Source organism: Nannobrachium achirus (assembly GCF_963921795.1).
Source record: "Nannobrachium achirus genome assembly, chromosome: 18".
Taxonomy (NCBI): domain Eukaryota; kingdom Metazoa; phylum Chordata; class Actinopteri; order Myctophiformes; family Myctophidae; genus Nannobrachium; species Nannobrachium achirus.
The window spans coordinates 24,635,439-24,654,907 of NC_137825.1; the positions used below are offsets into that span (position 1 = coordinate 24,635,439).

The window sequence follows — 19,469 nt, forward strand, 5'->3', positions numbered from 1 at the left end:
TGTTTTTGGGCTTTTACACCTTTGTTGATAGGACAGTCGACTGACATGAACACGCAGCAAATGTCGTCCGGATCGGGAATCTAGGCCAGCGGGCACCCCTTAAACCCTGAATTAGACAAATGTCTAAGACATCAGACAACCTGAATGAGGACCAGGGAAATCCTCCTCACAATGACAGTTTCTTATATTATATTATACAATACATTTGGCCCTCACAAGTAGTAATACAAACACACACACACACACACACACACACACACACACACACGCTCACACACAGGCAAATGTTCCGCTCGGCTCATCGTGAGCTGAACGAACATAATTTCATTGTCCAGTTGAGGAGAAAATTATGTATTCGGCCATAATTGGTGCGTGAGGACATGCGATGTACCATCCCCAGTGCAAACACATTATTACAGTGATCACAATCGCAATCAATACAGTGATAGTTATGTCAATTAACGAGTTCATGTTTCTTTTTGCGCTTTATCTATTTTCTACACATAGATTCATTATTGAACTTGCTCTTCCTCTCAGGACTACTGTAGAGGGAAAATGATAAACCCAATACACGAATAAACAGGCAAATAGTAAACATGTCGTCCCCCATTAGTGATGTGATTTTCCCCTCGGGTCAGTCAGTCAGTCAGTGACGTTTATTTAAATGTGGTAACAATTGTAAATCATTTCTTCAGGCTATGTGACTAAACTGTATGTCAGTCAGTCTTCCAGATTGCACACAATCCAACTTAACGTTATACTAACTTCACCGCTGATAATGGGCTGTTTTGTCCAAAAGGCTAAAAGTGACATTCATGCAATTATGCAGTTTCTTTAATAATATACAACCATAAATAATGAAATAAATACATCCTTAGTGTTATTGATGATCAGTTATATTTCCAGTTGTTGTTTTAGTTTATTTTGTTTTTTGCTGTTTTTTGTCAAATGCAAATTTCACTAGATCTAAAGCTTGTAGATTGGCTACTTCTTAAACATTTGTTTTCTAATTTATGGAACTTCTTAGATTTTCCTGGCCTACTGTTTGGGAAACATTGAATCATACATGTTTTGTGGCAATAATACATGTATAGGACAGTGGTTCTCAAACTCTTTGGGATCAGGGCCCACTTGAACATTTCAAAAGTATAAATATTAATCTTATATCATCATTACAAACCAATTATTTTGAGGCCCACCAGTTAGCACACATGTTAAGAACCATTTGGTATAGGACAATTCATAAATGCATAACATAGATGTAGTTTTTATTCATATAGTGATGATGATGATGACGGTATTTGATGTTGTTGATGACGGTGCTGATGGCTTCACAGATGACGGTGAAGAGGACGCTGTCAGACTTCAGGCGTACTCACCACGACAACTGGCAGGAACACCGCCAGTGTTTCACCGACGATCAGCTGCTGGTGCTCACCGACCTGCTGGTGTCTCCCTGTTACTACGCCTAGACGGTTCCCCGCTGGCTATAGAACCGTGTCATCACCACCGATTGAAGGGAAGATCGCCGATTTGGTTAAACCACTTGAACTCTCTATTCTTAGAGAGATGGAACTGAGTTACAATCGTACCATTCGAACCGGTTTCTCCTCCCCCCGTCTACACCAAATAGCAGATCTACAAGCTCAAAACTGCTATTTTTGGGGGGCGAATGTTCCTCAAGTATGCCGATATTAAGGCGATTTTCTATAACTTACCACCAGCATTAAGATGTGTGAAGAGGAATTCTCTATAATATGCACCTACTGTGCATTTAGAGGGGTTTAGTGGATTGGTGTGTCTGCTTGTGTTGTCCCATAGCACGAGCAAACAAGGATGGAGAGATATTTACTAACTAGTTTTCTGACTCTTTTCCATGGAGCAGTGAGTAGTTAACTTGAATATAATTTGGATTGTGATATTAAAGATAAGATTGTGTTAAACAGAACACGACACTGTGAGAGGACGTCCTGACCTACCGTGAGCGACAGCGCGTCATGCCGCGAAATCGTCCACCCCTCATGTTTTCGCTTGCGGAGCCTCTATTTGAGCGAGGTTTCATAGTCACGTCCATAGAGGTGAATGGCCCGTCCCCCAAACACTTTATATTATTATGTATTTATTTGATTGGTTCAGGCTACGTTGCAAGTTCTCGCAACGCAATGGCCGACGCTCCATATGCGTACAGTATTTAGCGGGACATCGTGTCGCTCGGGTGCAGTGCGGATGAGGTGTAATATTGTCACACCAAGTACAGACTTTCTTTTTTATGGGAGCTGTTGTCTGAATAGCGGAGACATTGGTATTAAATGGATAGTCAATGTTTCACCTTTGGCATCAGGGTAAAAAAAAAACCATAGTAAAAGCCTCCCTGTCTCCGCCCGCCCCCAGGAAGTCCCAGGAAGAAGAACTCTTATTAGGAGCCCCGTGGCTCCCCAGGCTGCCAGTGTGTTAGCAGAACATCACAGTTAACTTGTTTGTGCTGAAACTTCTAACGTTGTTATATGGGTATATAGAAGAAGCCTGCCTCTTGCCTCCATGTTGGCCTTGGATTGAATTCCTCCAGAAAGCAAGGCGTGGGCAAACTATAGATATCTGAACCGTGGTTTCAATTATTTGACGTAGGCCGTAGTAGTGCTGCTTCTCTCTTTTCTCCCTTATCAGGCACGACAACCACCCCCAAATGAGAACACATTCCTCCAGAGATAAGATAAACTGAACGCTCCTTGTGTTGTTGATGTTGTTGTTGTTTTTTTTCCCCCAATACAAAATGTTCGACCGCTATTTCGTCCAGAAACCTGTCTCTCTTTTTAACTTCTGTGACACAAACTCTCTCTCTCCGTTTTCACACTCCCTGCCGTGTCGGTAGTGAAAATGAAGTACACAGGGACATGGGGCTGCCTAACAAGACAATGATAAACCACAATGAATTTAATAATGTATTTCTTTAAATACATCAACATTAAAACTATAATACTGTAATAAAATGGTATTACTATAATGCTTATAATCATATAATAATTCTGTTATGACATACTATATTAAAATATAAATGCTGAACTTTTATCATTCCAAAATAATACATTAGTGAGTGCATTTTTTTTCTGGGAAAATACATGATTGTATTGTATTTTACCAAACACATAAGTCGATGCTGAGAAAACAATTGTTGTTTACCATTTGATAAATCTATTCTGTAATTTATAGAAAATTGTAGTGGACAATAATGAGTGTGGTATGCTGTTTTATATGCCAAGATGAGTCATTCTCAAGTGTACATATTTATATAATATATTTATATTTATAGCTATTCATAGTTTCTTGTGCTTGGCATAAAGGACTGGCAGAATGTGTGGTGATAAAGAGATCTCTTTAAACTGGAATAGAGGTGTAGTTTAGTGCCAAATTGTTCTATAGCTTTGCTGTAGAGCTTACTGAATAAAGCCAATAAATACTGCCAACTGGCTACCATGTCCTCTGTCCGAGAGAGTGTGCGTGCGTGCGTGTGTGTACTTGTATTACTGTACTTGTGAGGGCAAAATGTCCTCACAAACATAGTGGCATTTGAAAAATAGACATTTTCCTCGTCCTCTCTAGCGATTTGGGGAGTTTTATGGTATAGATTTTGCGAGTTAGGCTTATTATCAGGAAGATTCAGGTTGTGGTTAGGAATGGTATTTACATTAAGGGAATAGGGTTGGAGAGATATGCCTGAGTGATGTGCAATGCCTTTTGAGTGTGTAGATATGCTATTTTTGGTGCAATGCAAATAGTTATTACTGGCATTCATAAAATTGCGATGTCTTCAAAGGTATTAATACCATGTGTGTGTGTCTGTGTAAGAAAGACAATCAACAAGAGTGACTTAGTTTTATTTTGATCTTCATGTTCTCAGTATGTTACAAGTTTATGACATTCCAATGGGCGAATATAGACTTTAGTAGACAAAGACAAGAACAAACAGAAAGTACATCTATGGCTTTACAGTAGTACTCTAAAGCAGGCCTAAGAACTTCCTACTTTCTCAGTACATTGATTAGTTGGTCTGTGTGCGCGTGTGTGTATGTTGCGTTCCTACAATCTGCCTGTGAGATCTCTCATCTCATTAAGCAATGCTTCAATGTTTAAAGCTACCTGAGCATAAGGTAAGCCCAAATGTTGTCCTTTATCCGCTGTACACATTATTACTTTAACCATTATTTTATGCTTTAACTATTAAAAAATAGCAGATATACAAGCTCACAGTGCAGCACCGAGTGCTACGCTGTGGGCTTTGAATATTTTTGACCCGATTCTGTAAATGTCTGGATGGATCTCAATGAGTAATCGATATAAAAAAGTCATTTTGGGGGTGAACTATCCCTTTAAACAAATCCCCTGAAGGAGTGTGCTAGAGCCTCAGAGCCTGATATTGAGATGTACTGTGTGTTGGTGGCGCTGGCAGGCTACTGAACCCGTCAGTGCCCTGTATTTATCATAATCACGCCAAACCCTTGATAAATAGGGCCTAACTTCAAAAACAAGCTAAGCTATTCTTTAAATAGTCATTCCTGGAGGGAGGAGAACCATCATAATATGGTAATGATATTGCACAGACAACACAATCAGGGGACAGAAGAAAACATGAGCTAGGGCACTCTTACTGACATTATTAGTTCATTCATCTATGAACCAGATCTTTAATGTGTTTTGGATTTTTTTTTTCTGTAAGCTTGTCACAATGGCAGTCTCTGCTCTCCACAGACAGTAAAATGTAGTGATTTCATTTCTTTGTTACACTAACTGGAAAAAAGAAAAGGCTGTCAGCTAGCAGATGAATCTGAATGGCCGTAACATATATAGTTGATTAATAGTCATTTTGGTCTTAGTCGACAGACTGTTTAGTTGATTAGTGGATCTCTGGATGGCAAACTGATATAATTCTTTAATTATGCTATAATCTATAACCTTCAACAGCCAGTAGCCATAGATTGTTAATTTCTCAACCTCACCAGCCTGAGAAGGCTGGTCTCTGCATGATTATATGCAGCAAAAACAATTTGAAAGATTTGTTGATTAACTCAAGAAATCGATTAATCAGTAAACAGTCAACAAATTCCTATTGACTGTTAGTCCACTGAAGGTGTCTTTTGTCTTTAGTCAGTCATTTATTTGTATATTTCTTTGTAGTTATTAGTCATCTCAATGCAGTGCAACTTTTCATTATGAAACCTAAAAGCCAAACAAAAATGTAACACTTGTTCATACGCTCCAGACAGAAACACAATAAAACAGTTAATGATCGCAAGTTATTCGTGTGACAATTAATCGTCGACTTAAATGGTGTCATCGTGACAGCCCTACTATCGATTGCCCTGAGATGAGTTGAGGCCGGTGAAAAAGATGTGTCAAATGGGACATTCTGCATAACGAATACTTTCTACTTTTGGTACTTTAAGTAAATGTTGATACCAATACTTTTGTACTTTCACTCGAGTCAATTTTGAATTCTGGACTTTTACTTGGAACAGAGCATTTCTACATTGCAGTATTGATACTTTTACTTGGACTTCTTCCACCACTGTGTGCGTGTGTGCGTGCGTGTGTGTGTGTGTGTGTGTGTGTGTGTGTGTGTGTGTGTGTGTGTGTGTGTGTGTGTGTGTGTGTGTGTGTGTGTGTCTGTGTGTGTGTGTGTGTGTGTGTGTGTGTGTGTGTGTGTGTGTTAGGGCATTCGAATATCAAAGTCACTATTCGACACTGTTCACCGAAGTCGAATATTTGCTCATTTGTATTTTCTCTTTACTCTATACCAGGGGTTCTCAAACCTTTTTAGGTTGTGACCCCCAAAATAAACATATTTGAACAGGGGACCCCCACCCTGACAAGCACTTGGAATTGTAGGTATTACATTTAATGTGACTCGGTTCCACAGATAAATATTGTGAAAATAGCCGATCTACATGCTCACAAGATCGTCTATTTTCACAATGTTTGCCTACTTAATATTTGACAGTTTGGCCAGTCCTGTTGAATATTCGACTATTCGAATACTTTGAGGTCGAATAATTCGAATACTAAAAATCACTATTCGTGAATGCCCTAGTGTGTGTGTGTGTGTGTCACTCCCCAGTCTCCAGTCTCTCTCTGACGAGGGCTTCTAGGGAGAAGAGGTGTGAGTCTGAGTCCTCTGGCAGCAGTGTCCTCAGCGCGTCAGCGAGCTGAAACAGGTACTCCGTGTTGCGCCCGCTGGGCCCCGTGGCGCCCACGATCTGGCTGGCGATCTGCTCCAGAGGGGCGGGGCCGAGGTAGTCGGGGTTGTCCTGAGAGCCGATGTAGAGCAGCGCCTGGCCGGGCGGCGGGTCGACCAGGGGCGGACGGGGGTGGAAGGTCACGTTGATGACCTGGTAGCCACCTTTCTCCCGGTGGTCGAGGTAGCGCTTCACTTCCTGCTCCTGGCCCGTCGGCAGCTTGTAAGCCACGCCCCAGACACACCCCTGAGAGAGAGAGAGAGAGAGAGAGAGAGAGAGAGAGAGAGAGAGAGAGAGAGAGAGAGAGAGAGAGAGAGAGAGAGCATTTTTAATTAACCACTTTCAACCCTATTTTTGGGCATGTTAATATAGGCAAGAATATTCAAAAGTACTGAATACAGCCGATCTACAACGTGTTTGCGATGGGACACATCTCAAGCTTGTAGGTGGCTATTTTGGCTAAAGATGGGACGATAATCTTTATTATCATTTATTGTGATAAAAAAACACTCCAAATAATCTTATCGTGGAGATTTTCATTTGTCTTGAAATTGTCCTCCGTCGTAAACCGGGATGAACTTTTGTTGAGCTGCAAATTCAGTAAGTATCCTCTAGGAGTCAAGCGTACACTAATCCTCCTTTTCTGATGTTAAAATAGACAAGCCGACAAAAAATGGGTGTATGGTACGACTTAATGTGAAGGATCAGAACCTCAACAAAAACCTACTGAAAAACTACTAATTACTCTACACAAATCGATTCTACAAAAATAGCAGATCTACAAGCTCAGAATGCGTTTTGACACAACGGCTATTTTGGCAAATCATCTATTTTTTGCAAACGTTCCCCCCAGAACAGGGATGCTCGGGGTTTAAGTGATTAACAAAAGTGCCATTTTAAATGTTAAACATAATTTTAATTATCGCAATATCGTTAATCACAATTATTTTTGCCACAATAATCATGACATTTCATTTTCATAATGTCCCATCCCTAATTTTCGCCATGCTAAACACAAGCAAAGTATAAAACAGGGCTTATACAGCAGTTCAGGCAGAAAAACCTTCCACATAAGAGGATGAGAGGATTTGTGTATTACCTTTTAGGTGTTAAAATGTGGAACAGTACACCCCAGCCCCAGACAAAATGGGATGAACAAACTGGAGCTGAGAACTAGTTCAGGCTGCTTAGACACTTGACAAGGTCCAGTTACGCTTTATTTTTCATGTTATTATTATAATACAATGAAATACTTAAGAGGACACACACTAAAGAGGACACAACATCCCAAAACCTACAGAATACACTTAAAGACTGTGTTCAAAAAGCATTTCACAAGTAGATTATACGCGAAAGATTCTGTGACTGTACACAGGAGGAAGCCTTATCGTCTAAACAAGACTCCTCCTCCAATAACGGTCCCTTATGTATTGTATTATACAATACTCAGCCCTCGGAAAAGAATTCAAACGCACTATAAAGAAATATTGGCACATCCTCAGCAGTGACCCAAAATTGGCTACTACCTTCATAGATATGCCCAGAGTGGTCTAGAAACGCCCACCTAATATCAGACAGACAGTGGTTAAATCTGACCTCATTCCAATAGTGTCAGAATCCAACTTTTTGACAAAAATCCACGAGGGGAACTACAGGTGCGCTCATTGCGCACAATGTAATTTATTTTACGACTAAGAGCACAATGTATCCACCCTCAGATATCAGGGCATTGAACATGTCAAATGTCCCACAAGAGGCGGTGATTTAAGGAGTTCTATATTAGCCATTTCCTGTAACTGTATTTCTATATATATTTCTTTTTTTCTTTTTATTGTGTAAACTTACTTGATTACCTTGCAGTGCTGCTCCACCCCCTGCTGATAAACGTGACCCATGGGTGTCTCTACTTAAAGGTATATTCAGTGATTGTATTTCATTCAAATAAAAATATAATTGGTACATTTTCCATTCATTCTCCTCACTAAAATGTCTGCTGACCACATAAGGACTTCCACCATGGCCCGTGTTACGAGCATAGCTAGATTCGTTTTCAGAGGTGGCCAGCCAGTCCTCGACCAATCAGGGTAGAGTATGGCCGTAGTTATGTTACAGTATGATGTTTAGTTATGATGGTCAAAATAAAAGTTTTGAGAACCACAGTCGTTCTGAATTAAGAACGTCTGCTAAATGCCTAGATTGTAAACTACTGAACTCATAAAATGCCACAGTCTCGTAGTAAATCAGTATCATACATATCCTGAAGCTGGAGACATAGGCCTACCAATATTCAGTGATTGGGTCTAATGATCAAAACGAGAACATTATAATGGTGTAAAAAATCTATAAAAAACTAAACATTTCCACGATGTAAGGCCAGTAAGGGACAAGATGACCCCCGGCCACTTTCATTATCACTGAATACACCTTTAAGCGGTAACACTAGCTAGTGCTCGAAATGTTGTCAAATTAATTCACTAATTTGGAGCAGAGTGTGCGGGTTTCTTTTCAAACAAGTAGATTATATACACAATATATATAATCTTTATGTCAGACAGAAGTCCATATAGTATATAAAGCTGACAACATAAGAGACATGCAACATAGGTAAAAGGATTTATTGAGAGCAATAGTGCAATCCTACCTAATCAGCAGCAAGCACTGGCAGCTGAGCCAGTGCTTGCGAAGCCTCCTGGATGTGAGCCGATAACAGCTCTTCACAGGGTGTGTTAGAGCCACTATGATGCTGTCACACATCCAGGGTTTGTTAGAGCCACTATGATGCTGTTATTAGACGCACACATCCAGGTGCTGCATAAAAACATTGTACATCAGATAATGGCCAGGACAGTAATATCATTACATATTGCTATGTGCAAAATAGAACATTTTACATATTACTCAGGTTTAGTTTGCTGCCTACTCACAACACCAGCAGAAGTAAACAACTGACTGACATTGTGTGTGCCACATGGGAGCACCTGGGAGCAGCAGCCTCATGGAATCTTTTACTATACAATAATAATATAGTACACACATTATTATGCACTGTGTGTATGTGGTGTACCATATCTCAGCTGCTTGTGGAAACACAGAACTGTTACTGAGATGGCTGCTATGTGGTTTAATGCTCTGTTTATGAGACGGAAGGAGAGATTTAGTTTTAGTCATAGTCTTTTGAATAAAATGTCTTTTAGTTTTAGTCATAATTTAGTCATCCAAACAGACTTAGTTTTAGTCAACTAAATGTCATATCATAAGATGTATTTTTGGCAGGCCTTGATGGCATCGTAATGACTGACTTTACACTTTTTTGCGTGCTGAAAATAGCCGATCTACAAGCTCACAACGTGTCGCGCTGAGACGCGTTGTGAGCGTGTAGATTTGCTATTTCCAGCATGCAACACCTGAGAGAGAACCAAACACTCCACTAGTCCCTCCCTTAGTGACATTTTAGTCTAGTTTTACTTTGTTTGTCTTAGTTTTAGTCATCATAGTTTCGTTTTTATTTTGTTTTCGTCAGTGAAACATTTTTCGTCATAGTTTTAGTCGACGAAATCAACACTGTTGCTAGTGTACTTCATCATAAAAGAGTGCGGCACAAAAGTAGGGAGATGAGTTGCGGCCGGTTGGTGAAGATGTGTGTGTGTGTGTGTGTGTGTGTGCGTGAGTGCGCATGTGTGCGTCTCTAGCCTCTCTCTCTGACCAGGGTTTCTAGAAAGAAGCAGCGTTGTGAGCTTGTAGATCGGCTTTAAATGTTTTGAAAATTATAATAAGAAAAGGGAACGGTTTTGGGACGTACAAGATTTCCACACGACAATGACGATAATAGAGCAACAAACGATTTTCAGAAAACTTAGGATTTAGAAGGCTTTTTTTTATTATATGCCTCAGGTCTAAACGCGTTAATGAGGTTTTGGACTGTATTTTCTTTTCTTTTTTTCTTTTGCAACAAGTGGTGTAATTGTTATGAAGTTGTGGTGTACAGTAGTTCTGCACCGATGGTTTTGTTGCTGCTGTCTTTACAGTCCTCGGCAGCAGCAGTCTGCGGTCCTGAGCAGTCAGTTTGCCAAACCGCACCGTGACACCGCCTGTCAGAACACACTCTCAATTACGGTACGTACAGCGCTATAAAGTTTACAAGAACTTTAGGTACCAAAACAAAAAGTGCTTTCTTGAGGATGCAGTTGGTGTTTTTATTTTTTTACAGACCATGCGAGGGGTGTCTGAGACGTGTATGCCAAGAAAACTAAGACTATAAACAATTATTTCCATTTCCAACAGAATCTCTACATGTAAGCTGTTTGCTCACTGTCTCACTCTGCCTATGTCAAAATTCCGCTTCTCAGTTTGCAACCCTTGCTGCTACAACCCTGAATTTCATCACCCCCAATTCAACCTATAGGATCTGATTCTACACAAACACACACACACATACACATGGGGCGCCCACTGGTCTACCGGTCCAGGCGCATACCACACAGGCTCTGATGCATGACAGCGTGTTGTGGGTTCGAGTCCCGATCCCGACGACCTTTGCTGCGTGTCACTCCCCATCTCTCTCCCCATTTCCTCTCAGTCTACTCTCAGTCTATCAAAAAAGGCAAAAACTAATCTAAAGAAAAAAGAAAACAAACACACACAATTAATTCCCTCTGACCTAGGTAAAGAAACCCCCTGGGGCTTTTTGTGTTATCCTTTAATTACCATACTCCCGTTCTGCTATCAAACATTACGTGTTCAATCAAACAATCAACCAATTAAATCAATCAACAAGAACTAGCTGATGGTCCGTTTGATTTGGGGGCCGCTCTCCATTCCGACATGCTGCCCTTCAGACATTGACTTATAGAGTGGCAGCACTTCCATAGAGGTTAGGGTTAGGTATAGGGTTAATGTCAGAATGGGGAGATGTCTGAATGGCAGCATGTCGGAATGGGGGAATGCAACCGTTTGATTTGACATATAGTAATGCGGGTCTCGGTTCAGGTGATGACAGTTTGAACAACCCCTGAAATATAAATATGAAGTGTCAAGAACAAAATGAGATAGAGAAGCCACTGAGTTTTGTCCGTCCTCAATTCTATGCAATTTGAACATCCAATTTCCTTCACTCTTAATAAAGCTCCTGCCAATCGAAATAGATGTATTCCAGGAACGGTCGCAAAGCCGCGTGCAGATCTCGACCAATACAAATTATTTGGGGTGGGGACACGACAAGGCCACACAAAAAAAGAGCTCAAATAGAGACAGGGTGAAGGAATATTTGAGGGGTGGACATCATCACTGCACAACGCGCTGTCGCTCATGTTTCAATCAGGCTAGTCTAGATTGAAACACACTCCTTTTAATGACTTTTCCACGCTGGGCTGGCTCCCGTCGCTGTTATGCCAGGGTGGGTTCACTGGGATGTAAGGACCTTTAGGGTAGGGTACAGTCATTCACAAATGCGTCGATGCAGGGGAGTGGCCAAGGCACATCGAGGCGACATCTGCATAAAATCTCACCGAAGCTCAATCCACACGAGTACACCAAAGTAATCGAAATAGAGCAGCCCTAGCTTTTGTTGTGTGTCTATGTGTGTGTACTGTGTACCATCCCTCAGTCCATCCAGGTCAGTGCAGTGTGAATGTCATTGACACTTTCTGTCAGGGCCTTTAGCCCATTAAAACTGTGTAAAGATTAGATTAGAAATAGATTAGATTATAGCCATTTATATATCAACATACATTTCTCAGAAAGCTATTTTCTGATTTAGAAATAATAGCAGATATACAAGCTCACAAGGCACGAAGTGACGCGCTGTGAGCTTGTATAACTGCTATTTAGCTTGAACATTTTTTTTTAATCTTGAAAGTGTTTGAAATATTATGGGATAATTTTGAACACAAATCTTCTCTTATGGGAGGCCTAGGGTCCTTGGCACAAAACATTTTAGATGGGGGGGTCCGTGACTAAATACAAATAATTTCCGGGGTCCTTGACATGAAAAGGTTTTGAGAACTACTGATTTAGAAGTAAATTGGCCAGATGGCTTAATGGATTAAGGGACGTACATTCTGAGGCAAAACCAACTGTCTACCATACCGTTCTCATTCTCAATGAATCTTTTTCACATTCACATGGGTTGTCTTGACTGAACTGAACTATTAGATGCTGCATGTGTCTCACCTGTTTCTAAATGGGCTTATTCCTTGTTGCTAGTCTTTCCCAACTAAAGAGAAGAAAAGACTGCTGTATTGCAGTATGGTGTGTGTGTGTGTGGGTGTGGGTGTGAAGCTGGCTGTGAGTCTTAAAAAGCCAGTCAATCAGGACCATTTGTTATTTTGTTTTTCTTTCTTCTGCAGTGAGTTCGAGGCTTATTCCTCGATTAAACTTTCACAACAAAAGAGACGAAAAGACTGCTGTGTTACAGTTTGTCAAGTTGGCTGTCAGCCAAAAACAAAAGAAAGAAAAAATGATTAAATCAGGCAGATTTGTTTCTGTTACAGTGAGTTTGAGGCCAACAGACATGGCAGCGAGAGACACCTGCAAACCATCGCTCAACAAAACATAGCTGATTAGCAATACTGTACGTTACTTGCTAGTAGGGATGTCAAGTTTATGACGATTTAATTGTGTTTCTGTCTTTGAACACTGGCACATATGAACAGAAATTGCATTTCTGTATGCTATGGCCTTTTAGGCTTTGAAGTTGCACAGGGCAGATATGGTAAATAACCTAAATATTCAAAGAAATTACTGACATGTTTAATACTTACACACTTTACACTTTACAAAAACATTAATAGTTCACACTTTTAACTGATTTTACCTGAGCAGAAATTATTTTTGAACGTAACAAGCACTCTGTATAGGCAATGAGGCAGGGTGAGTCAGCAGTGTTAGGAGAGTTACGCAGATAAATAAAGGCAGATAAACATGACTTAAGGCATAATAATAAATAATATACTTTGAATATGTCAACTAGATTCCAGATAGAGATTATTTTTAATTTCTTATTTTCTGAAAACCTTAAAAATATGACTTACCCGGTAGGCAATTATATGCTGAGGCTAACAATATTGATCTTACTGCTCGACTTCAGCTAATCTGCAATGTTTTAGTTTTTGTTCCCTTTAGCTATTTGTGGCACAAATACAGTGATGATGATGAATATGTGCATATATTAACAGGTGTGTAATTAGTGAACAACCAACGCACCTCCGGGTCGTCCACCAGGGTCACCACACGGCCAGGCTGTGGAGACAGAGCAGAGAGAGAGACATGACTCATTTATTTCACACCGACTAAGCTCTGACCCAAAGTCAACTCTCTCACGTCCAGTGTTGCCATGTCCATTTTATTATTGTAAGCGACTTTGGTTAGATCTATGCTTAAATGTCATTTTATTTCAAGACTTTATTTTTTTATTGCAGATCTACAAGTTGAGAGCTTGTAAAGTCGCTATTTTCAAATAGCCGATGCACAGTATCGCCTATAGGTTTAAAGTGCTCAAGTGGCCTATTAGTCGCATCTTTTGGGCTTGTTTTCCTAGGCCAGATTCACACATTTAAGGCACATGCTTTATGCTTTACCTGGGGGGAGGCGGGGTGTAAAGCAGCATCCAATTCATTCCCTATGGAAGTCACATGTTTTGAAGAGGCAAGCTTGCTCTGTGTACCCATTGTCTGTTTACATACAGAGCTACCATTATTGCTGAATATTTTGCCGTAAAGTGAAATCTCGTCTCTCACGGAACTTCCGTTGTAATGCAAGCGAACAGGCTCTGGAAGTCCCGTGAGACGAGATTTCACTTTACAGCAATTTTTTCAGCAATAATTGTGGCTCTGCATGTAAACAGACGATGGATAGAGACTCTAGGTATTACAGTACATGCTACTGGCATGTAGAGAAAAATGGACTTTCGAGTGAGATAAGAAAAATGGCTTAATGATTGAATAACGCAGTCCTGAATGGAGCCATGGTCGCGTAGGACATGCGATAGAAAATGGAATAAATTGCTGCTTTGGACCAAACAACTGCTGGATCACCCCGGAAACTTCTAAAAACACAAAAGTTTAGAGCAAGCTTTCCCTTTGTGACTTCCATAGGGAATTAAATGGATGTTGCTTTATCCCCCGCCTCCCCCTAGGTAAAGCATAAAGCTTCTGCCTTAAATGTGTAGACCTTATTTCTCTCACAAAGTCTCCATACAGAGAATTGGAGAAAGACAGAGAGGGAGAGAGGGAGGGCTGATGAGGCTGGCTTCTCAGCCAGTAAACTTGATATTTGTTCCAAAGAGCCAGCACCTGTCACACAGTTCCCTCGTTGCTGTCAGGAAGAAACCTTGTATCTCCAGATTTTTTTCTCGTAAAAATGGTTGTCCTTTGGTAGAACTGGAACTGACATTGTAAAAGTACCAAATACCAATACCATAATAGAAATACTCTGTTAGGGCACAGTCATGGCACAATTTGATTCTACTATGAGTATGAGGGTGGATTCTGCCAATGCATTTCAATAGGAATGGAGCGGTTCTGCCAATGCCTTTCAATAGTGGATTTCTGCAAAAAAAACACTTCATTCAAATTGAAATGCATTGGCAGGATCCGCCCTCACAGAATAAAAGTGCAGTGTGACTACACTACACAACAGATAAAAGTCTGGTATTAAAAATGTACTTGAGTAAAAAGTATCCGCATTAAAATACTTAAAGTGCTGAAAGTACAGGTACCCATGTCCCATTTCAGAAGTTCCCAAATGTATAAAACTGCTTTGAAAATAGCTTATCTACAAGCTTGTGAGCTTGTAGATCGGCTATTTTCAAATTGCCCGAGTAGAACACACATGTGGCTGATGTGGTAGGCCTACTGTATAATGTATGTTTTGTAATAATAATCAAAATCTACAAAGTATAACTAAAGTAGTAGTAACTAAAAAATTCAAATAATTGTAGCGTGGAGTAAAAGTACAACATTTGCCTCTGAGATGTACAGTAGATATAAGTACAGTACCTCATTATGTTTACCTACTTATTTTACACTGTATCATTCTGTTCTGTAGCCTACTTCATCAAACACAACAAGAGTGTCACCCAAAAGTAGTGAAAATAGCAGATCTGTGAGATGATGAAAGATGGTCTATTTCAGTGGTTCCCAAACTTTTTAGCTCGAGACCCAAAAGAGAGATTAGACGCTGATTTACAAGCTCACAAGATCAGCTATTTTCACAACTTCTTAAACATGTATTTGTTTTCTAATTTATGGAATTTCTTAGATTTGTATTTTATGTATTCATGAAATTACTTAGAAAATAAATAATAATTGAATTAATTTTCTAATTCATGACATGTTTAGCTTTTTTGAAAAATGTTTTGAAATATAATAATTAAAGAAGAAATGTAGAAAACAAAAAATTAAAGGGACCCATAAAAATGTGTCCACTGTTAAGTGGTCTATTTCAATATTAATATATTAATTAAAATAATAATAATAAAAAGGGAACGGTTTTGGACATACAAGGTTTCCACCCGACAGGTCCAGCAGCCCTGTGTGTGTGGTACAGCACGGCACGGCACGGACCATTATAACTCACCTTCCCCGGCACTCCTCGGTGGTCCGTGCTGCCCTGCCAGAAGCGGCGGCTGTAGCCCTTTATGTAACCGACCCGCTTCTCCTCGTAAGGGAAATCCACTTTCCATATGAGAGAGCCGTATCCGAACACCCACATGATCACTACTGTCACTCTGTCAGTCACTTTAGACACAGCTATGAGAGGGTAAGTGACACAACTAAACTGCTACACACTGGCTGGACTGGTTAAAAATAAATAAAGTGCTGACATTTATAATAACAGCCGACATTTATAATGTATATAGCAGCTGATAAGACTCCTGTTATTTGCTATGAGAGTCATGTTTAGCTGCAGTGTGCTACAGACTACAGACAGTTACAGTAACATTGTAATGAATCGATTTACTGAAGCCAAACGCTTCCGATGACGTTGACGACGTAAACGCACAAACCTACACAACTCCACCCACGACGTTTGTCGTGTTATCCCATAGCCCAGAGAGATGGTCGCGCTATGATTGGCTAGGTCGTTCTGGTATTTTTTTTTTTAAAGGAAAGAAAAACAGAAGGGACGGAGTAGGCCGGGGCTTAGTGGTTGCCACCATAGATATATATAAGAAGGCTAGATGGCGCAAGGCGGAGTCGGCGGCGTCGTTCACTGGCGGCCATCTTAGGACAGGACCATCCCCCGCGTCCTGCCGTTGTATTGTGCCTGTAAGGTGAGTGATCTGCACACTTAAATACTCTTTACTCTCTGAAATCTTGACCGATTTACTAACGGTTTGGATTATTACAAACATTATTAGCGTGGCTATGAGCTCAGGCTGGTTGACATGTTGAAATTGAAGCTTTTCATTTCGAAAAAAGAGCATGCAGCATAGTTAAGTGACATGGCTGCTTGCACAAGTTCATCAAGACAACAACAATCGAGATTTTCAAATATCAGGTTTTCCTGAGACCAATAACGATTTCATGACAACTAATCTTTTGTCTAAATTACATTTCTTTGTGTGGATATTGTTGTATTTTTTAGCTGCAGGCTAAGAGACAAGAAAGAGGCTGTGAGTGTGAGCTAGACCTATATCTTATTACAAAGTTGACAGCAAAGTTACAATGGTGGGAGAGGCAGAATTACATGATTTCCAAGCGGTTTGGTTTGTTAAAAATATCTTACATTTAGATACATTGATACAGGGAATTGCTGGCTTTTTGTTTACAGAAATAGGCCTAGGCTACTGTATGTGAACTTAAGTCTGTTGTGAAGATGCCTGATTGTTTTGCTGCCTAATGCCTATGGCTGCTCCAATGAAAGGAGTAGGCCTATCCAAATGGAACCTGTGGGATCACCTGCCACAAATATGACAATATTATATTATAATTAGGATAATCATTATGTACAATACAAGTTCTGCTTCACAGGAACAACAGGGCTGTGAGATATTAACATTGCAAGAGTGTTGTTGACCCTGGCTTTTAGAAATATTTCTACCACCTGTTTACACACTTTTTAACTCTTTTATTGTGGTTGTCTTATTCTCAAAGTTTGCATAGGCTAATGCATACATGCATACATACATAGTGTACATAGGCCTACATACATCCTACATAAATCCTTAAAGGAGTAGTTCACCCCCAAAACGACTTTTTTTATATAGATTATTCACACCATGGAGACTTGAGTTCAATAATTTCTTTTTGTGTTTGTCACATTCTTCACAAAAAAATGATTATAGTAAATTTACCTCCATTGATTCCGGATGGGGACGAATGCATTTGGGTCCCCTTCCGGAATCAATGGGGGTAAATTTATTGGGGTAATAATAATATTAATAATATTATAATAATCTGTCTACTGCTAATTTCAGGATTTGTTGTGCGACGCTCTTTGAAGAAGCTGTCCTGTGATGTCTGCCGGGCCAGCCTTGTGACCGATGCTGAATCTGCCTGTAAGGACAAGAGCTACCACCTGCTGACCCTGAAAAGCAATGGAGGTCTGGTGATACCATCTGTTCTGAAGGCATGGTGAAGGCAGCAGAGTGGGTCGTTCGCCAGGCATCTGCAGAATCCAGATGAAAACAGCCCATAGGATAGGAGGATAGGTTCAGAGGATGTGTTTTTGCTCAGGCATTGACAGTCACCACCATACACTGATGAAGTTAGTTATGTCCCTGTTTTTTAAGCTGAGGCTGCACCATATTGCTAAAATGACTACCCAAAACAGTCCTTTTTAAAGGCCATTCGCTCAAACTCTGCGTGCACATACGGAAGCCTAATTTTGGCTTCGAGCCAATGTTCCTCAGTGGTTTATACTGTGTATATATATATATATATATATATATATATATATATATATATATATATATATATATATATATATATATATATATATTGTGTGTATATATATATATATATATATATGTATGGAAACATTTCATCCACAATTCCATGCTGTATTGATCTGGTACCATAGGAGAGATAACAGGCAAACAATGATCAAATAAAACATTCTTCTACATTATATAATTGTGTAGTCTTCTTGTAAGTAATGCAGATGTTAAATAATGGGTCATTTTTCCCCCAATGAATGTATTTGAGTCTGGTTTACCTCCTTTTTAGGCTTTACATTTAAAGTTGACTCCAAGCAAGAACGTATGAGCCCATGAGTAGTGCACTGAATGCCATCTGAGAAAAGGAACCCACTGTGATTTTGCTATTCAGTTAATGCTACAGGTATACTTGATGATGGTAAATCCTGTCTGTCTCTCTACACTGCCACACCACCGCCCTCTCAACAGCCCCCAACAGTTCCAGTCTAACCCCCAACCTCATTGATCATTGTTGAGCTGTTCAATACAATATTGGTCCATTGAACCTTCAAACAGGTGTACTGCATGTAGCCTACTTCAATATCAAGGGCCACCAAAAGCTACCTGTGCAGCATGGGGTTTAACACAAAAAAAAAAGATTATTATATATCATGATTATTGCTGTTATGACTATAGTTGGTATATATTATGTATGTACTCGTCTAGCTGTTAGTGGTCTGATTTCAGAGGGAGGGGAGGATTGGTCATGTTACTGATTGGGAAATGACTTGCAGTTGCAGTGCTGAAATAAAATGTATTATTTTAGTTAAAAAAGAGGTTTATTTGGTTTTGTTATGTCCTTAATAAAATAACCTTGAAGCCCCATCTCTAATCTCATATTTTACAGAATGGCAACATGAGACTATTTTATATGAAATAAATATAAGCCAAATGAGACAGTTTTTTATATTAAATAAATACATTGATACATTTAATACATAATGTATTAAATAATATAAATATTACTAATAATGGAACTATTACATGTTATATTTACAATATAAATACAGTGTGTATAGCTAATTGCTTTACTTTACCTATATACTTAATGTTATTTCATATGGAAATCCATGGTTACAATTATTCTAAGTATACAGTAACGTAGCTACGTTTCTTAGGTTTATAACAAACCAATCCGTTTCAAAATAGGTTGAAAATTGAGCAAGCTCTGGTCATTTAAATAGTTCATGCACTATAGAAATGAATGTTAAACTGGGCGATCGGTCCTGTCCCAAGATGGCCGACCTGTAGCGTCGTCAGTCCCCATTGGCCAACAGCGGGCGTGAGCTATCTAGCCTTTATATATATCTATGGTTGCCACGGCA

At 39.7% G+C, this 19,469-nt stretch overlaps 2 protein-coding genes across 3 annotated transcripts in view; one reads left to right on the top strand and one right to left on the bottom strand.

Moving 5' to 3' along the window:
* Window positions 1-1,472, top strand: part of psme4b (proteasome activator subunit 4b) — a gene marked incomplete at both ends in the record, with an annotated part of 85,824 nt that extends 84,352 nt beyond the window's left edge. The window contains one exon of the mRNA XM_080747308.1: window positions 1,338-1,472. Coding sequence (XP_080603434.1) covers window positions 1,338-1,472 — 135 coding nt within the window. The remainder of the gene's footprint in view (window positions 1-1,337) is intronic.
* A 4,230-nt stretch (window positions 1,473-5,702) lies between these two features.
* chac2 (ChaC, cation transport regulator homolog 2 (E. coli)) lies at window positions 5,703-16,111 on the bottom strand. Of its 2 annotated transcripts, none has more exons than XM_080747759.1 (3): window positions 15,801-16,111; window positions 13,428-13,463; window positions 5,703-6,473 (listed from the first exon to the last, which is right to left on the bottom strand). In XM_080747759.1, exons 1-3 carry the CDS (start codon window positions 15,933-15,935, stop codon window positions 6,099-6,101), a joined length of 546 nt encoding a protein of 181 aa, XP_080603885.1. In that variant the 5' UTR covers window positions 15,936-16,111; the 3' UTR covers window positions 5,703-6,098. The 2 variants fall into 2 exon arrangements, with proteins under 2 accessions (XP_080603885.1, XP_080603884.1); XM_080747758.1 differs by having other exon boundaries at window positions 15,774-16,111.
* Between the last annotated feature and the right edge of the window lie 3,358 nt (window positions 16,112-19,469).

Bases quoted from the DNA above. Each gene is read 5' to 3' on its own strand.
- chac2 (XM_080747758.1), bottom strand. From the start codon at position 15,935: ATGTGGGTGTTCGGATACGGCTCTCTCATATGGAAAGTGGATTTCCCT. The intron at 13,464-15,773 runs GTGCTGTACCAC...CTGTCTCCACAG, and splicing joins ATAATGGTCCGTGCCGTGCC to CCTGGCCGTGTGGTGACCCT. The intron at 6,474-13,427 runs GTGCGTTGGTTG...TCTCTCTCTCAG, and splicing joins CCCTGGTGGACGACCCGGAG to GGGTGTGTCTGGGGCGTGGC.